The 18,781-nt window shown below is 45.5% G+C and overlaps 1 protein-coding gene across 4 annotated transcripts in view; it reads left to right on the forward strand.

Moving 5' to 3' along the window:
- The window catches only part of ALG9 (ALG9 alpha-1,2-mannosyltransferase), a 117,772-nt gene that overhangs the window by 28,258 nt on the left and 70,733 nt on the right, over window positions 1-18,781 (forward strand). For all 4 annotated transcript variants that reach the window (XM_039496397.1, XM_039496398.1, XM_039496396.1 and 1 more), the window contains exon 14: window positions 7,010-7,140. In XM_039496397.1, the coding sequence (XP_039352331.1) occupies window positions 7,010-7,140 (131 nt within the window). The remainder of the gene's footprint in view (window positions 1-7,009; window positions 7,141-18,781) is intronic.

The raw sequence follows: 18,781 nt of genomic DNA on the forward strand, positions 1-18,781 counted from the left end.
GGTCTAGGAAGGGACACGGGGGCCAGAAGAACAGGTGGATCACAGGCCTGCAGAGGGCGCTCCGGAGCTGGACTGAGCTCTATTCGGAGAGCAACCAGTAGGAGGCGCCGCAGGGGTGAGTCGACCGGTTACAGACCCAAAGGCTAAGCTCGCCTCATGTTAGAGTTGTTGACTTGAGCTGTTTGGATAGTGTGTCTCTGGGTTCTGCAGGATGCATTTTAACTCAGCTCTGCCTATGGTAGAGCAAGCGAGCTCCTGTATTGTGCTGTGTGGTCAGACCATTGTCTGCTCTGTTCCATTCGTTAGCCAGCGAGGACTGTGCAGTTGGAGCATTATTACAAAAGTCTGGTGTCTTCCACCTGTTTAGCAGGAAGTGGTCAAACCCAGTTCTTTTGTATCACTTTACAGAGCAGCTGCACCAGATTAAAAAAGACTCAGGGGAATGGGGAAGGTCGTATGTTTAAAATTGCTCCCGCTCTGTTCACTGAGAGTGAAATTCTTCTCTGTGGAAAGGGCCTGTTTAAAGCCTATGCACCACTTAAGTTCCATTTAAGCCCCCAAAATAGGGTGCATAGGCCTTGTGCTGTCCCTCTGCCCACAGGTGAATTTTACCCTTAGCTTTCGCTTAACCTATCAGAATAAAGTAAAAGCCACTCAAGATTGTAGAGGGGAAATATGTTGTGTGTCTCTGAGAAATCTTTTGAACTGGAAGCATCAGTCCTATTGAGGGAGCATCCAGGAAAAGAAGGAAGTGTTATATCTTGGTATTTTCGGATTGTTTTATGTGGCAGTTTGTTTCTCTCAAAGGGTCTCTGTATAGCTTTAAAAACAAAATAATATCTAACAAGCAAAAATCTCTGTGGGCCTAGAATTCTCCCCTCTGACAATGCAAGAAGTTGATTCAATATTCTTCTTAGCTGAGTTTCTTGCAGTGTAATTTCAGTTAGTGTGCAAGAGCGATGCCACTGAGCCATCTGGTCTCCCCTTAATTAAATTGTTTTCAACATAAATTTACCGCAAACCCCAGTGTTTCTCCAGAAAAGTGACTCTAAAATGTTCAAGAAAGTTTGCAAGAGACACTTGTGATGCAGCACACTGCAGAAAGCCCAAAAAGAGAGAGGTTTGGGGACTAAAACTGAAAAAGAAACCCAGCCTTCCAAGGCAATGTATACCTGTTCTCTGCTGTCTCTAACAAAGTTTATTCAGGAAGGTTAATTCATGGGTAACTGCTGTTGAAAACACAGCCTAGCGCATCTTGCCTTTGATTTGATTAATGGAAAATCTATTTACACTCCCCTATTCATCACTTAACCTCCTTAATAAGACAAACTCCCATAGTGATTGGTGGTATTTGCTCCTTTCCTAAAACAGCTGATGATTCTTATGTCATTTTTGTCTTTTTTGTGTTTCCCTGAGCTGACAAGACTCCTGCACTCTGTTAGTTTGGTTGGTTATTGAGCAGTGATAGTTCAGATTGTGTTCAGCTGCTTTTAATTGGAAGAGAAATTGTTGCTAAAGAGATGTCACTCAGCAACACCCTTAGTACCACGTACAGACCTCCATCTATACGGTGGCAGGAACTGAGATTGAAAGGGGCCCAGATCTACCAGAATTTTGCTGCTACTGCCCCCTGACTCCTATTAAGGCCCCTGCTCAGCAAGGAACATCCTTTAAACATTGATCTTCCTGAGTCTCTCCGGGCTGTTCTTCTCCAACTCATTCTTTCCTTCCCCAACTCTTTCAAATAGACTCATCCTCCCTCAGAGAAATGCCTTCTTCTGCTGACTGACTCCTTGATCTGTCCCTTCCAGGCCACCCCACCTTGGTGTCTCAGGCAGGTTGCTGCAATAAGCCCCTCTCAGATCACTGTGTCTGGATCCCCAGGGGGCCATCATCCCATGGGTATCTATGCTTAGGGAATCCTGCCATGGAGTCCTCTTCATGTGCCATGGGACAGACATGAGGTTACAGTGTAGAATCTAGGGAGAGCTGCTGGGAGTTAAACAGGGAGCTGGATCTTATGCCACCAATTGGGCAGTGTTTTCCCTCAGGTGCCAGTAATAGGTGCCTGGCGCCTTTCTGCACTGGATAATAAATCAGAACGGTTGTGGATTGGATACTGTATTTTGTAAAGGTCTTTATCAAATTGTACAGAAAGATAAACACGGTAGGACTTTGACCCAGCACAAAATGCCCCGAGAAGTCACTTTGTACTCCATAGTGCATTCTTTACATTTCGGTGGTAGGTGCCCTTATTTGTCGTGGTGGGGGCAGGGAGCAAGAGGGACTGCTTTATTCTTCTATTCATCTAGCTGTGGGATTTTGCGCACAGGCTCAGACATCAGCGAGGCGTTCAGGAGGAATCAGCTGCCATTTTCAATTGCTCATCAATTTCATTGTTCTGTGCTGATCTAATCGTGCCCAGATTAGATGGAGCGACACAGCAGCCTTTTAATATTTTTATCCTGTCAGGTGTGTGGATGATGGCAGTACATCACAACGGAGCTGTTGCTGTCATCGTTTGAAAGTTCACATTTTTACCTGAGTACCTTTCTTGTCTCTTTCCCCTTCCCCTCATGCTTCACCACCGTAAAAATGCCCAGCTGTCTAGTGAGAAGGGTACTATGCACTGCAAATTTTTTATTGAGCAGAACAGCATTCTGCCTCTGATTCTGCTCAGTTTGAGGAAGTCTCTGGCAATTTACATATTTAGATATAAACTATATTTAAGCCCCCTGCTGCCTCCTTTCCAATCAAAGCAGCCAAACTATTGCAGAATACTACTACTGATTTTATGTCTATAGCATCTTTTATCAAGAATCTCAAAGCACTTGATACATTTTAATTAATGAAGTCTGACAGCCCTTCCAAGAGATAGTTGGGTATTGCTAACTCCATTTGACAGAGGGGAAAACAGGGAGGTTGGATGACATGCCAGAGGTCACAGACCCAGGAACAGAACCCAGGAGTCCTGATTTTCAGTGCTCTGTATTCAACACTAGGAGTAGAATTTTAAAAATTGCCTAAGTTCCATTTTCAAAAGTGACTTGAGCAATTGCAAGCTTGAGTCCCATTGCCTTTCAGTGACATTCAGGCTCCTAAGTCACTTTTGAGAATGTGACTTAAGTTTTTGATCCTTTAGGCACTTTTGAAAATTCTAGCCTAGATCAGCTTCGCTCTCAGAGTTGGAAATGGAACCCATCGGTCCTTATTAGTGGTCCCTCGCGCTAACTGCTTGACTGCTCCCCGTCCCTTTGCTTAGTTTTTTACACAGTGTAACTAATCTTTGAACTACCTCCTATAGAACATATCTCGTGAGTTAGGGTTATTTATTAAATAAAGTTTGTCATAGTGCTAAAGAACTTTCATAGCTGATAGCTCATCTTTGCGTTAGCCAACCTTTCTGTGCCTGCAGCCTCTAGAGTGTGCCTGTAGGAGATGCCGCAAGAGGGAATAGCAGCATGGAAAAGATTCAGTGGCGTAATGAACAGCACAGCCTGTCCGTATCAGGGAGTGGTCTTTCCAGCAGGAAGGGGATCTTTATATAACCAAGGCTCCCTGAGGACACTGCTTGCAGTTCATTTACTGGGAGGTCACAAATGTAATTCAGTTTTGTTGTGTTGCTTCCTTGTATACAATTTCATAATTCATCTGAGTGTTGCCAAACTTTTCTGTAAGGGCAAAGCAGCTGTTTGCATCATTGACTGCTGATAAAGGCATGAATGCAACAATGTTGTGTCCATGTGATCCTGGAAGTGCAGTGTGATGTCCACTCCAAGCAATGTGGTGATGACGATCAGCAGCGAGGCAGGGTGGTATTAATAATACATGAACCCCATCAGGTTGTAGCACAGTCATGCCAGGCTGTGAGCATCTTGCCAGAGATACTTCTTATTTCCTGTGAATCCACTTAAGCTCCAGCCAAATGTACCAGTAGATTAGCACCAATGTCTGGCTGTTTGAAACAGTTAACGGATTACTGTGTACATGTGAGATGGATTGCTCAGCCATGGTCTCTTTGCATAAAATCAGATATGTTGCAAATATGATAGTAACTGCAACATACATACTTATGGGAGGCCAGATGAGAGAGCATGAAATGGAAATGTCAGCCTGACATTTTGTGCTAGTAAAGAGCCACTGCAAGTGGAAGCATAAAAAAACCATGAGTCTCTCTCATAAAAATGTGATTTCAAAAAACAGTAAATATTGGATTCTTTTTATTTACTTTACACATTTTGAGCCTTTAGCGTACACTCAGGTCTTTTCCAAGCTTCTATTTGTAACCGTGAGACCTAGAAACTTTTTTTTTTTTTTTAAGTGAAGGCCGAGATTCTCACAATCATCCGACTCCAGCATTTGGAACTTGAATATTGTACCAAATACAGCAGTTCTCATGGTAAAATCATGAGAATTAGCGAGACTGGAAACCCCAAGAATCTGAGAGCGGGTGCCAAGTTAGAGCAGTGAGTGGAACTGAATAGCAAATAACTCCCAAAATCAAGCCCAGAAAATGCACAAATATTAAAGTTGAGAAATCAGAAGTTAGGAAATTCCCAGAGTTGAGGTTGCTCCCACTGTGCTAGCTAAGCTACATAGCACATCCTGCATATTGCATGGTAAACAATGAACAGTAACGTAGTGATTTTTGTGATTAATGAATTATATTGACTGTGCAATATAGCTGAGTTAGTGTTGTGCGAGCATTTGAACTCTAGAATTCCATTTCTTATACATTGCAGAAGGAGGCAATACACCTTTAAATCACTAAGCAGTGAGGAGTTGGGTTGCGATGCCAGCCCACGACGCGCCTCCTTCTGCAGGAGGAGCATCCCATTTGCACAGATGGATTTGAGGCTCTCGCCCTGTTTGTAGGCAAGCAGGGAAGAGTGGCTGCTCAGTTGCGTTTCACCTTGTTTGAGGACCATATTACCCCGAGGAGACACAGCAGCCATCCCCACTGACTGTCACAGCTGGGAGGTGGAGTGTGCGATGACGGCGAAATGGCTTTGGAAGAGCTGCCTCAGTGAAAGATCCTCCTGATTTGCCAAAGGTGGGGGTCAGACTCTGGCTTGCTCGGGCAGTTATCTGCTGATGAACCTTAGCCTCCTCTAACTGCCAGCCATGGTAGGATCTGAGCACCTCACAGCCATGAATAGATTGTATCCTCGTGTGAGGTAGGGAGGTGCTGTCCCCGTTTTACAGAGGGGAAACGGAGGCATAGAGAGAGGCAGTGACTTGCGTAGGGTCACATGGGGAGTCTGGGAAATGAACCGGGGTCCCCAGAGTCTGAACCTTAGTCACTAGATGCTCTGTCTCCCTTGACGGTTCCATGACCACTTCAGCTTTCCTGGGCCTTCCTGCAAACAGTGGAGCTGCCAAGAGCCTCATTCTGCCTCCTTCCGAACCAGCCTGGTCTGCCCCATCACGGCCCATGGTCCCCACGGTAATTTCTGAGGTAACTCACCTTTCCCAGTTCAGCAACACCTGCTTAGCCACCCACAATGGAGTATTTCCAGTTCCCTCGCTCACTAGTCAGGCTGAGCTTGCCAGAGGGGAGAGGCCTAAAGGGCTGGTCCTTGCAGTCGCAGTGCAGAGTTCAGTCCCTGCCTATTTTAACATTTACACAGCTCCACTGGCTTTGGAGCTGGCTCCAGTGAATGGTGAGGTGTGGTGTTTAACAGCCCCCAGAGCAGTTAAGGAAGAGGCTTTGTTCAGATACTTTGTGGTGGAATCCCTCTCCCGTCAGCCCAAGAACAGGCTGTGTTTAGTTTGGCTACAGCTGTTGCTGCCTGTAGTTTCTCACTCTCTCCCATTGCCTTTCCCCTCGCGTTTCCTTGTGTCATTATGACTCCACTACTAATCTGAAGAGGCGATGTATGTTTGAGGTGGGGTTTTAGACCCTGAATAATCACATCGCTTGACCTAGGGCAAGCACTGTGTGTGCCCAGAGACAGTGGGGCTTTCCTAACACCTTGGCTTTGTGTTGAAGTCCTTGTTCCCTTCTGGCTCGTTTTTTGTGTGCGTGCACCGGTTGAGAGTGAGTTTGAGGGCGAGAATCTTGTTTCTTGAGAGCAGGCACACGTGATGTTTTCTGGGTGAAGATGAGTTGTCGTACATGTGGCACTGTGGTGGGTGCTGTGCTCACATGCAAACTGATCCAAAGCCCATTGAAGCCATTGGAAGGATTTTCATTGGGTATTGAATCAAGGCTTTGTTGGCTTCACTTGGATTGTAAGTTCTTCACACATTTATTGTTTCTCTGGTCTCCCGAAAAACACTTCTCTCCCCGTGTGCTCATGTGAGCTGTATTTCTGATTGCTCCGTGCACTTGTTTGAGCTGTATTGCCGAATGTTTGCTTCACTCTGTGTTATGGTACTAAGTGAGCTGAGGGAGGTCATCCTCCTAGAAATTGCTCACACAGGGTATGTATTCTTTGCTCTAGAGAAGCAGCCCCCGGCAGCAGCAGTAGTAGTAATATCTTACATTTCTATAGAACAGGGGTAGGCAACCTGCGGCACGCGAGTTGATTTTCAATGGCACTCACACTGCCCGGGTCCTGGCCACCAGTCCAGGGGGCTCTGCATTTTAATTTATTTTTAAATGAAGCTTCTTAAACATTTAAAAAAACTTATTTACTTTACATACAACAATAGTTAAGTTATATATTAAAGACTTATAAAAAGAGACCTTCTAAAAACGTTAAAATGTATTACTGGCACGCAAAACCTTAAATTAGAGTTAATAAATGAAGACTTGGCACACCACTTCTGAAAGGTTGCCGACCCCTGCTATAGAACCTTTCATTTCAATAGATCTAAAACACCTCACCAAGTTTTCTAACTGTGTTTGAAAAAGCATTTACCCCACCACTGAAATGCAGCCAGCTCTGGGGTGAAACATGGTAGTGGTTCAACAGTGCACGAGAATGTGTACACACTGGTTTAGGATAGGAAGAGAAGAATGCATCTCACTACATAAAAAACAAGACTTCCTTTCTCCCTGCAGATTGACATTTCCAAATGCCATTACCTGGTGGATTTAGATAGAGCGATTGAAACATCAAGGGAGCCGAGATACTCCGCCAACAAAGAAGAATGGGTCAGCATTGCCTACAAACCATTCCTGGATACTTCCAGGTAAGTGTTTTCACAAGTTGGGAATGAAGAACAGGGGCAGAAAGGTGCATGAGCTAATTCTGTTTGAATTTCTGCATATGAAAGAAGCAATCCATGTACTGGTAGGAGAAATGCAATGGTAGGAGTTACCTTTCCCAAGAAGATCATTTCCAGGTATCTTTCCACGCACGGGGACAGGCATTTACATGGGGATGTCTGTGTGGTATTAATACAACTTTGGTGCTCGTGGCCAATATTGCTTTATAGGGTGAAATACCTCAATGGGTTAAAATCATTTTAAAAATGAAAGCTCAGCGTCCACCTTTGGCTGAAATGTATTTTTCTTTTTTATTTGAACAAGAATTGTTAGAAAGCTGTTGGGAGGAGAAGAAATGAGAATGAAATCAGCATCCTCCAGGCTACTCTGGGGTGGGAAGTGTTTGGTTATATTAGGTTGAAAGTGAACGTGCTATCCCTATGGGGCAGTAGCTCCCTGTTCTAAATGATTCTTGGATGCTTATTTATAAAGGTATTGTAAGGCAGCTGTCATGCGATGGGAAGAGGGATTTGCTGGAAAGATTCATTCAAAAGCAGCAACACAGAATCCAGTGCCGCCTTATTTTCACATGCTGGCCCATGGTTCTCTACTAAGGACAGGTTTGGTGCACAAGACAAGTGATCAGCTAAAATTTTCCAAACTAACGCAGTCGGGTAATGGGAAGCTGCAATAAAGTGCTTTTCCCAATGGATCTCGTTTTTTTAATTAAATTAACAAGGTAACAAAAAAAAATCTTCCACTCGGCCTTAGGTTAGGCATAGTCCCTCTTCCCTGAGGTACCGTCCCTTCCTCTGGGACCATTGCAGGGGACCCTCTCTTCCTGCAGCTTCACTCTGCAGTGGCACTTCTAGTGCCGACCTCATTGGACTTCCCTGCACCCTGTATAGCCCAGGTGCAGCCCCACCACCTTAGCTGGTTTGGCTGGGAGCACCTGCTTTGGCATAGGGGATCTGGGCCTATTTTAATCCTGAGAGCCAGCCACCATGTGACACCAGGGGACAAGTAGCAAAACCAGACGTGCGGCGTGGCAGCCCAGAAGCTTGGTATCACATCAGTCAGCTGTTCAGGGTTTTAAACTAGATGGGATGACTGAGAGTTCACCTTCCCCTGGTAGGCTCACTTGGACAGTTTCAACATCGGTCACTGTTGATTGGCAAATGATGCTTTCGTCCAGCTTGCAGTGAGAGGCCGTGCTGTGCTGTTTCCATTGGGAGGGGTGGCATAGTACAGGAATGGCAGCATCGCAGCAGCAGACAGAGACTTCTTGTGACATAGCCAGAAGAAGGGGGAGACTCATGAAAGCTTTGGAGCACGGTAACCGCGGTGTCACGGTCTCTTTAGCAATCAATCAGGTAAAACTGCAGAATAATAAAGAATAGACAGACCCCTCTTGAGGCAGGTAAAACAACAGTGTCTCTTTTCTCTTTGGCACTTCGACACCTGCTTCAGCCTGGACCCTGCGCACTCTGGTTGAGAAGTTACTGAGCATTTAGAACAAAGGCCAGATTGTCTATGGCTTCCTTCACCCCATAACAAAGGACCCCACTGCTCTTTATTGAGCTCTTTTCACCTGGGAGGGGACTGCAGTGGTGCCAGGGATTCGTGCAGCACATACTGACAGGGGATCAGAAATAATCAGCCAGTGGGAGTCTTGGCCCCATGTGTGTCTCTGGGCAGCCTCCCTTCTCTTGCTTGCGCTTCTGCTGCATTGAAATTCTCCGCGCTGTTCCCTATCAGCGTCTCACAGCTTGAGCAGAAAGGAGGTGCGGTGCCTTTGTGTGTGCAGAAGGCCAGGTTGCCATAGCAGCAGGTCTGATTTGCATGGCTGCTGTGCACCTTGATGGCTCACATGGTTCAGGATGCGCTGTGCCAGGCAGTCCTCCCACCAATTAAGTGGACTTTAGAGTGTCAGAGTCTGTGTGGCTGGAGTGCGTGGTGCATATAAAGGAGGGAATGGGCAGCAGAGGGGGTCTCGTTCAGCAGGGTGTGAGCGGAGTTCCCAGCAGTTCTAGCACCCCTCCCCACAGCGAGCATGGTGTTCATTATTGATTGCCCTCTTTTCCCAGGAGTTTTGAAGTACTTCACACACTGTTCTGAGCACCATAGAGGCTCCTGATCCATACCCTACAGCAAAACTCCAAAGTCTTAATCTGATGGAACCAGGCTAAACTGTGCCCTGAACCAGGGCCTGCCTGACCAGGGAAATATTAGACTGAAGTATGGATTCGGCAAAGCTGACTCAAGTGATTGTAGCACAGAGAGGTGAATAAGGCTCATTAGCTCTAAATCTGCTCCATTCCCGTTACTTACTTGTATCACTTGAGCACCTAGAAGCCCCAGCCAAAATCAGGGCCCTGCTGCGCTGGCCAGGCCCTAGTGCGCTGGCAGGAAAAGGCTTTGCAAATGCCTTTTCTAAAGCTCTTGGTTTTGTCCTGCTGGCTCGTAAAGTTTTTACATCTTAACCTCCTAGTCATAAGCCAGTCAGAGAGGAGGAATGGTCCAGGTGCTAGGCATTGGCTGGAGCTTGTGAGAGCTGGTTTCAAATCCCTATTCTGTCAGAGACTTCTTGTGTTACTTGGGGCAAGTCACTTAGCCCCTGTGCCTCAGTTTCCCATTAGTACAGTGGAGAGAATAGCACTGCCCTGTGTCACAGGGGTGTGGTGAGGATAAATATGTTACTGATTGTGATATGCTTAGACACTGCAGTGAGGGGGACCAGACATGTGCCTTAGATAGATAGTACTGTTTGGCTCACACTATAGGCATTCATTATAATATCACTGGAGTGGCTAGGAAGCACCATGCTTTTGCTCTTGGCTCTCCAGTTGGATACTAGTTCATCTCAGGACTGGAGCTGGGTTCTTACCAGCTGGCTGGTGAGCTAATTGCTAACAAAGGCTGCAGATCTATTTGTTGAGGGTTGAATGTCTCCAAGAGATGGAGTCCATTCCACCTTGCAAATCCAGGTGTGGCCCCTACATTCCACTGCCTAGAGTGGAGACTGGAGCATCCACTTTACACTTTCCCCTTTGCAAAGAGGGCACTCCTGGTGGGTCCTACTCCCTGCGACTCCATGGCTTCGTTGCCTGCTGTTTAAGTAGGTCTTTCCTTTGCTCGCCCCCACTGGTCTTGGACATAATTTGCCTAGTCTTGCTGAACACCAAACCTCCTGGGAAGCAGATCTGGCCAGTAAAGTGAGTGTCTCATCTCGCTCATTCTCTGTGCCAGCTGTGAATGTCGCTGTAGGTACCAGAGCAATGCAACAAGGGATTATTCCAGGGATGCAGTGCATGTTTTCTAACCAGTCCTGTGAATTAGTGCTGATGGGAGCGATGCGAGAGATCACACAGGTCTGCTATCTTGGGTGCCAGCATCCTCCTTGGTGGTGAGAAGCTGTGGCAGTTGCTCCTGAAGGCACAGAATTTTTTTGTTTATTTGTTTGAAGTGACAAATCCAACCCGTGCTGTCCCTGCTGCAGTTGAGAGGGTAATTATCAGGACTGGGAACATCGCCACACAGGAGGAGCAGTGATGTGCGGGTTATAGGAGCTTCAGCAGATTAGGTGAATGCCCCTGCAGAAAGCTTAAATAGAATCTAATACAACCTCCCTCCTGCCACTCTGCCCTGAAGGCACTTGGAACTGTTGGAAGGCACAGGCTCCCCGGAGTAGGAACAGCGCAGGCAGCTGGCTGATTAATCTGTTTTGGTGACATGAGCTATGTGTTTGTGCCGTGCTTAGCGTCATCTTGTCTAGCAGGTCACTAAAGGGTGGTGTTGTCCTGTCAGGCTGGGTTTAAAAACATCTAGCTATAAAATGATCACCTCAAGCAGGACTATTGATAGTTATGGGCTGTTTCCAGAGAGGAGCTGCCTACATTTCACCTGCAAACTCAACATGTGTAAAATCTTGCACAACTGAGAGCAGCACAGGGAAGTCTGTGCAGAAAAGCCCACGTGCGCATATATGCACAGATTCCTGTGCATGGGGTCAGAGGAGGTGTTTCAGGAGCCTCCTTTATAAACCCAAACGGCTCATTTCTGAGCATTTTCCCTGCCCTCAGCCCGGTGCAATGATGCGTGTATCAAATCTGGCACCTTCTTCCACACAAACAATGCTGAAGCAGCCCTTGCTAAACATGAAGTAAGTGTAAAAGGCATGATTAAAATGCAGCTTTTAAAAAAAAAAAAAGGCATCACCTCGAGCTGAGTTGTGAGGGAAGCAGCATTCAGCTCAGATTACAGGTTTGCAGCACAGGGCCATGGAGCGAGGCACATTAAAAACCCTTCCAACTCCAGCACTTATTCTTTGAAAATAAATGACCCCAGCAGCTCAATTCATGCCTGCTGAACTGCAGGCTTCTGGGACTCGCTGCGATTCTCACATTGACGTCAGCAAGTGCAAATGTAAATCTCAGCTCCCTCTGATAAATGGTGTTGCTAATTGAATTAGAGAGCACTCCGAGCCACCAACTAATTATGCTACTCAGGCAGCTGCTTTGTCCAGGTCCATTTAATTCTGTATTGGCTGAGTGCTGCCTTTCTGGCATAGAAAAGGGGAAATATATTAAAACTCCCAACTGAGGAGCATATATTTTCTGGCTCTTTAGGCTGAGCCATTTGCTAGCCCCAGGCACTCCTGCTCTTGCCCTTATGTTTTCCATTGTAAAATAATCTGAATGCAAGATGAGTGATCCAGTCACCTTGTGCTAAAATATTATATTCAAATATATTAAAATATTAGATCCCTTGTTTGATAGGTAAGAGACTCCCCTATACCATTTAATGCTGCTTTTCTCAATATCAAGTATGAGGCTTTTTAAAAAAAGTTATTTCCTTTTTTGAGTTCAAAGTCAATGTGGAATTTTCTACACCTCAAAGAAATGCAAATGTTAATAAGTTTGCAGTAAGGCACAGACAGCTTCGGTCATGGCTATGCATCTGCTCCTGGACTCCTTGTGTGCAGAGATAACCAGAATATCCCAACCCCTGTATCTGTGGCAGAGTTCCAACTTTGCTTCCTTTCTTCCTCTCTGCCTCCTGTCCCTTTTTCCTACTAGGGCTAACTTCAGAAACTCCATCTTTGGCAGGCATTTGACCTTCAGTTGAGCTGAGAAATTCAGGCTGCCAGATGTGTTAGCAAAAAAGCTTTTTCTTTCCTAAAGTATTTAATCTCCTCCCTCAAAACAAGACAAATCTCTGAAGGGGGGAGGGGGAGTGCACACGTAGCCATTCACACTTTGGGCCCACATCCAATGGCCATTGAAGTCAGTGGAAGCTTTTCGTTGACTTCCCCGAGCATCGGATTAGACCCTTTATCCTCTACTGTAGAGTAACAATTCATGGGTTTATCTAGCTAGTGGCCTGCTGAATAGGAGCTCTGTGCTGATCAAGGCCACACCCACAAACTCCAGGTGGATAAATAAAGAGAAGCAAATATATATGAAAATGGTATAGATTCAGTTGCATCCATTTCCCCTCACCCTTCATTTGTCACCTGTTGTCTTAGAAGCTCTGGGTTCAGCGACAGATGGTAAAGATGCTTGAACCCTATCTAAATTAAGTTTCTAATGGAACTGCACCAGCAGTGAATTACAACTCCTGCTTTCTTTGTTGTAGACAAAGCCTCTGAGACTTGCCTTAGTGCGTGTGGCTATTTAGCACAGAGCAGCCTTGTGCTTCAGTGTTGTATTGTACAAAGTGCCCTTCAGCTAGAAACTGGTTGTGGCTTAATGAACATGAAAGCTCAGCTTGTAATTGAGGGCCAGATACATTGGTTCCGCCACCTGCCGTGCAAAAGTAAGTGGTCTGAAGAGACAGGCCTGGTTGGAGAAAGCCTCTTAAGAGCCAAACTGTGCTTTCTTGGTGTCAAAGCCGTTCTTTTTTCTAGGGTTCTTCATTTAGTTGTTGGCTGGATAACTGGAGTCAGTGTGAATTCTCTCCTTTCCACTTTCTTAATTCTGTTCATAAGATCCTACAACCGCCCTGCAGAGCCAGCAGTCTCCATTAGCAAACATGTATTAGAACCCCCACGTTTCTGGTGGGCACAAACACCACCTTGATCTAAAGATCCTAGAGGCCTGATGTCAAATTCACTCTGCAGAGAGAGTTGAATTCCACATTAAGTTATGGTCCATGCGGTTGGGGGCGGGGTGTGTGACATTCCCCTCTGGTGTTTTCCGGACTGGTGATCTGCTAGGTCACTCCAATCCTTGACTCTGGGACCCAGCTCTGCTGTGAGAACCCCCACCCTTGGGCTGTTCATGCACAGCCTCTGGCATGTAAGCTGCTCCTTGGGTTGTGCAACCGAATGACACTAGCCAATATCCCCAGTCCCAGATACAACCCTAGGAGGCTCCATCTTGCAGTGTCCAGTTATGCCCGCTGGATGCTGCAAGCTTATATGAGTTCGTCAATTTAACAAAGAAATGGATATGTACCAGGCATGTTCTCCCAAGGGGAGTCTCTGACATGCTTCAAACCAAATGCACTGCTTCAGGTAGAATAAACAAACATTTATTAACTATAAAGATAGATTTTAAGTGATTATAAGTCAAAGCACAAGAAGTCAGATTTGGTGACATGAAATAAAATCAAAATGCATTTTAAGCTGATCTTAACACTTTCAGTGCCCTTACAAACTTAGATGCGTCTCACCACAGGCTGGCTGGTTGCCCTTCAGCCAGGCTCTCCCCTTTGATCAGCGCTCCAGTCACTTGGTGTGGCGTCTGTAGATGTAGGTGGAAGAGAGAGAGCAACCATGGCAAACTCTCTTCCTTTTATCATGTCCTTTTTCCCCTCTTGGCTTTGTCCCTTCTCCCCCCCCACCTTCAGAGTCAGGTGAGCATTACCTCAACGCAGTCCCATACTGACCAAACGAAGGGGGGTGACGCACTTGAACAGATCCTTTTGTTGCTGTCTATGCCACCATCCTTTGTTCCTGTGAGGCTGGGCTGGGTTTGTCTCATACCTGCCCTGATGAGGTGTGAACTGCCTCTCTCCTCTTGGAGAGTTTTTGCCTGGGCTTATTTTAAGCCACGAGGATACATTTTCAGCCTCATAACTATATACATGAAATTATAACCCATAATATTACTATAACATCACTATAACAACAATGCTTTCAGTGCATCATGAGCTTTCCGAACATGACAGACTTTGCGTTGAATACCACAATCATTTTACAAGGACGAACATGGGGGTGCTGGGTGTTCCCCTGAGGTACAGAGTGTCATAGGGGGACATAGACCCCAACATCCAGCCCCCCCCCCCCAATGAGAGCTTTGCATGGAGATCAAGAGTAGAATGTGGCCTTTATTCTAGAACTAAATTGACCATTTTTTAATGTTTGGCACGTTTTTGTTGCATCCAGCATTACCCAGTGGAAAGAGCTGCTTGACATTCTGCCCTTGGTTTCTCTTCCTCTCCCATCCTCTGTTCTTCTCTGTCTTCCCTCTCTGTCATCTCCATCTCCTTCCCTGCAACAATTCCTAGTTATTGCTCACATTTGAAATGCTCTAGACACTGAGATCCCAAGGAAATTGAATACGTGTGGAAGTTCACATCTCTCTAAGCGGGTGTTTCTGTCAGCAGACTCAGACAGCACTGCAGTGGTTTACACTTAGGTTCCATTTGGAAGGTTTTTGCCACCCTTTTTTAGGCCGAGCAATGTACTTTTGATTTTAAATGAAAACCTTGGATTGTGCAGTTTCTGAATATTATGCCATGAAGGTCATTTAAACACATTTTGTGGGTTGAATTTGGTCCCTGGGCCATGAGTTTGACATCTCTGTAATTTAGACAGGTACATGGTGGCAGGGGTAGAAGGAAGAATACTTCTTGTCAACAGCTGTAGGGGATAGGAATGAAGGACATGCTAGTGGTCTTTCTGCATGACTCTGAGACATGCAGAATAGGGAAAACAGAGAAAAAACAGGTTAAAGAATGTTTAGGTAAATGAGATATATTCAAATTAGCAGGGCCTGATGAAGTGCACCCTAGGGTACTTAAGGAACTAGCTGAAGGAATCTTGGAACAGTTAGCAGTTATCTTTGAGAACTCATGGAGGATGGGTAAGGTCACAGAGGACAGGTGAAGAGAAAATAAAGTCCCAGTCTTTAAAAAGGGGAACAAAGAGTACTCAGGGAATTATAGACTGGTCAGCCTAACTTCGATACCTGGAAAGATACTGGAACAAATTATGGAAGATGTGTGTATACACACAGAGAACATGCAACAATGGGTGTTACCATACACACTACGAGAAGGATCCGTTAAGGTGAGCTATTATCGGCGGGAGAGAAAAAGAACTGTTTGTAGTGGTAATGAAAATTTAATTACCACTACAACCAGTTCTTTTTCTCTCCCGCCGATAATAGCTCACCTTAACGGATCCTTCTCGTAGTGTGTATGGTAACACCCATTGTTTCATGTTCTGTGTGTGTATATACACATCTGTCTATTGTATTTTCCACTACATGCATCCGATGAAGTGGGCTGTAGCCCACGAAAGCTTATGCTCAAATAAATTGTTTAGTCTCTAAGGTGCCACAAGTACTCCTGTTCTTCTTTGACATGTTTACTGGCCTTGTAGATGCTGGGAAGCAGTAAACAGGATAGATCTTGCTTTTAGTGAGGCTTTTGACACAATTTCACATAACATGCTCATATGCAAACTAAGGAAATGTGATCCAGATGAAATTACCATAAGGTTGGTGCACGACTTGTTGAAAGACAGTTCTCAAAGCGCGGTTTGCTGCACACTGAGAGGGCATATCTACAGGGGTTAGTCCTGGCTCCGGTCCTATTAAATATTTTCACTAGTGTCTTGGATAATGGAGTAGAGAGTACATTTATAAAATTTGCTGATGGGACACCAAGCTGGGAGGGGTTGGGAAGCACTTTGGAGGACAGGATTCGAATTCAAAACAACCCTGACAAATTGGAGAACTGGTCTGAAATCAACAAGATGAAATTCAATAAAGACAAGTGCAAAGTACTTCAGTTAGGAATGAAAAATCAGATGTTCAACTACAAAATTGGAACTAACTGGCTAGGTGGTAGTACTGCTGAAAAGGATCTGGGGATTACCGTGGACCACGAATTGAATCTGAGTCCACAATGTGGTGCAGTTGTGAAAAAGGCGAACATTCTAAAGCATATTAACGGGAGTGCCATAGATAAAACATGGGAGGTAATTGTCCCCACTTGGCCGTGGTGAGGCCTCAGCTGGAGTGCTGGGTCCAGTTGTGAGTGCCACTGTTGAGGAAAGATGTGGACAAATTGGAGAGAATCCAGAGGAGAGCAACGGAAATGTTAAAAGGTTTAGAGAACCTGACCTGTGAGGAAAGGTTAAACAAAGTGGGCGTGTTGAGTCTTGAGAAAAGAAGGTGTGTGTGTGGGGCGGGGGGACGGACGGACTGTTAAGTCTTCAGCTATGTTAAAGGGCTGTTCTAAAAAGGGGATGGTGATGAATTGTTCTCCATGGCTATTGAAGGTAGGATGAGAAGTAATGGGCGAGGGAGATTTAGGTTAGATATTAGGAAAATCTTTCTAACTCTAAGTGCAGTTAAGCTCTGGAATAGGCTTCCAGGGGTGGTTGTGGAATCCTCCTCACTGGAGGTTTCTAAGAACAGGTTGGACAAACATTTGTGAGATATGGTCTAGGTTTACTTGTCCTGTCCCAGCGCAGGAGGCTGGACTTGGCGACCTCTTGGGGTCCCTTCCCACCCTACATTTTTATGATTCTGTGCCGGTGCTAACTTGGGGATTTCAGCTACTGAGTGTTGCTGCTTCAAAAATCAGACTCTCTGTCACCAGCTGCTGGGCAAAATGGGCTCCCATTGTGTCGACGTGGCTCTGAGTCAGAGGAAGAGACTCTGTTGTCGAGCTGCTGTCAACATGACATGAGTATGGAGGGGGCTGCATGAATTAAGGCTGTTCCTGTGCTGCAGACTGTGTGCAAAGGAGTGCAGTCAGGGGTGCCCCCTGCCTTTCTATCCCCTAGCCCAGCTTCATATGGGAAATTAAAGAAACAATCTTACTTTAACACATGCTGCTCTCCCCTACCCCGACCAAGCCCAGAGCTTGGGGGATGGTGCTGGTCTCTGCTATTTCCTAGCTCAGCAGGCCAATTTCCTCACTCTCATTTTTCATGCTCCTGTTTTTTAACAAGCATCCAAAACAGCTTGAAATTGCTTTTTTCTTCAGTGAAATGAAGTGAAACTAAAGCCGTTCAACAGTGCGCTCCAAGCTTCAGGATAGTGGGATCTCAGTGCTTGTGCATGCCAAGCCTTGTGTTACTGTTGGCTCGGGTGGCGGTAGGCTGCCAGCCGCGGTGGGGAGATGCCAATGCAAAGCGCAGCAATGACATGGTGTTCATTAGTTAGCTCCAAGATGCGGAGAAGGAAATGCAAGAACTGCTTTGTGAGGAAGTTGCCTTTGCCTCCAGCCATTCTTGTTTAAAGGGGGGGGACGGAGGTGTCTTCAATTTCCAAGCACAGAGAAATGACAGCTGGAAAGAATGCTCCTTGTTCAAAACATGTGAAAATTACCATCTTCCTCCTAGTTATTTGCTACTAAGCGATTGTGCTTGAAACACATTCCCATTCCAGCAGTTCAGGATCTCACGAGGAACGAGGATTTCCAATGGTTCTTTTATTTTGGGAACATGCAGGGTGCTTTATAATTTGCAAAGGGCCCAAATGTTATTGCAGAAAATGAATGGAACTTTTGATTCTCACCCTTCTGAAATGACCTAAATGTCATTTTACATCCCAAAGGGCAGTCTTTGTGCTTGGCTAAAAACAGACAAGAGGGATGGTGGGTGTTGAGGATGTGTGGCCCTTTCGTTAAGGCAAAACTGGGTTCAATCTGCTGCTCTGCCTCTGAGAGTTTGGGCAAATCGCTTGGTGCCTCAGTTTCCCATCTGGAGATAATGACACTTCCCTTTCCCCTACCCTTCATTTATTTAGACTGTAAACTTTCCAGGTAGGGACTGTCTCTTACTCAGTGTTTGTACAGTACCAAGCAAAATGAGGCCTGATCTTGATTGGGGCCTGTTTGTTTATTTAATACAAATAATAAATGATGCCTTTCCTTGTGGGAAGCCTGTATTCCAGGTTTCAAGAGATCACGAGTTTGATGGTCTCCATTAGATCCCAAGTAGTGTGACGCACTGAATTTTCCAAGTGCCTTTGGAGTCCACGTGGAGCCTATGTTCACAATGGCAGTTCCTGTCATTGTTTTTCAGCTGCATCTCTGATTTAGAAATATGTTTCACGCTGCTTCTAAACAAAAGCAAACCCACCAGCCCCCTTTTCCTTAAATAGAGTGAATTGAATACTGCACAGGCAGCACTAGTAAGATTCCATTTGATTCCACAATCTCTGCTGTGTTATCAGCAAACTACTCAAATTATAGAGCATCTCAGGAGTGTCCAGATAACACATGCTGGATCTATGTGCTGTCCCTGGCCTCTCAGCATGTTATAAATCACAGATTTGACCGTTACTGCTGCTTATCCAGCCTTTTGCTACTTGGCAGGCATTTGCATTGATGGCATTAGTTATACATCTATCAAGGCTGATGGTTTCCCAGCAATGTAAT

Source organism: Mauremys reevesii, linkage group 12 (genome assembly GCF_016161935.1).
Source record: "Mauremys reevesii isolate NIE-2019 linkage group 12, ASM1616193v1, whole genome shotgun sequence".
Classification (NCBI taxonomy): domain Eukaryota; kingdom Metazoa; phylum Chordata; order Testudines; family Geoemydidae; genus Mauremys; species Mauremys reevesii.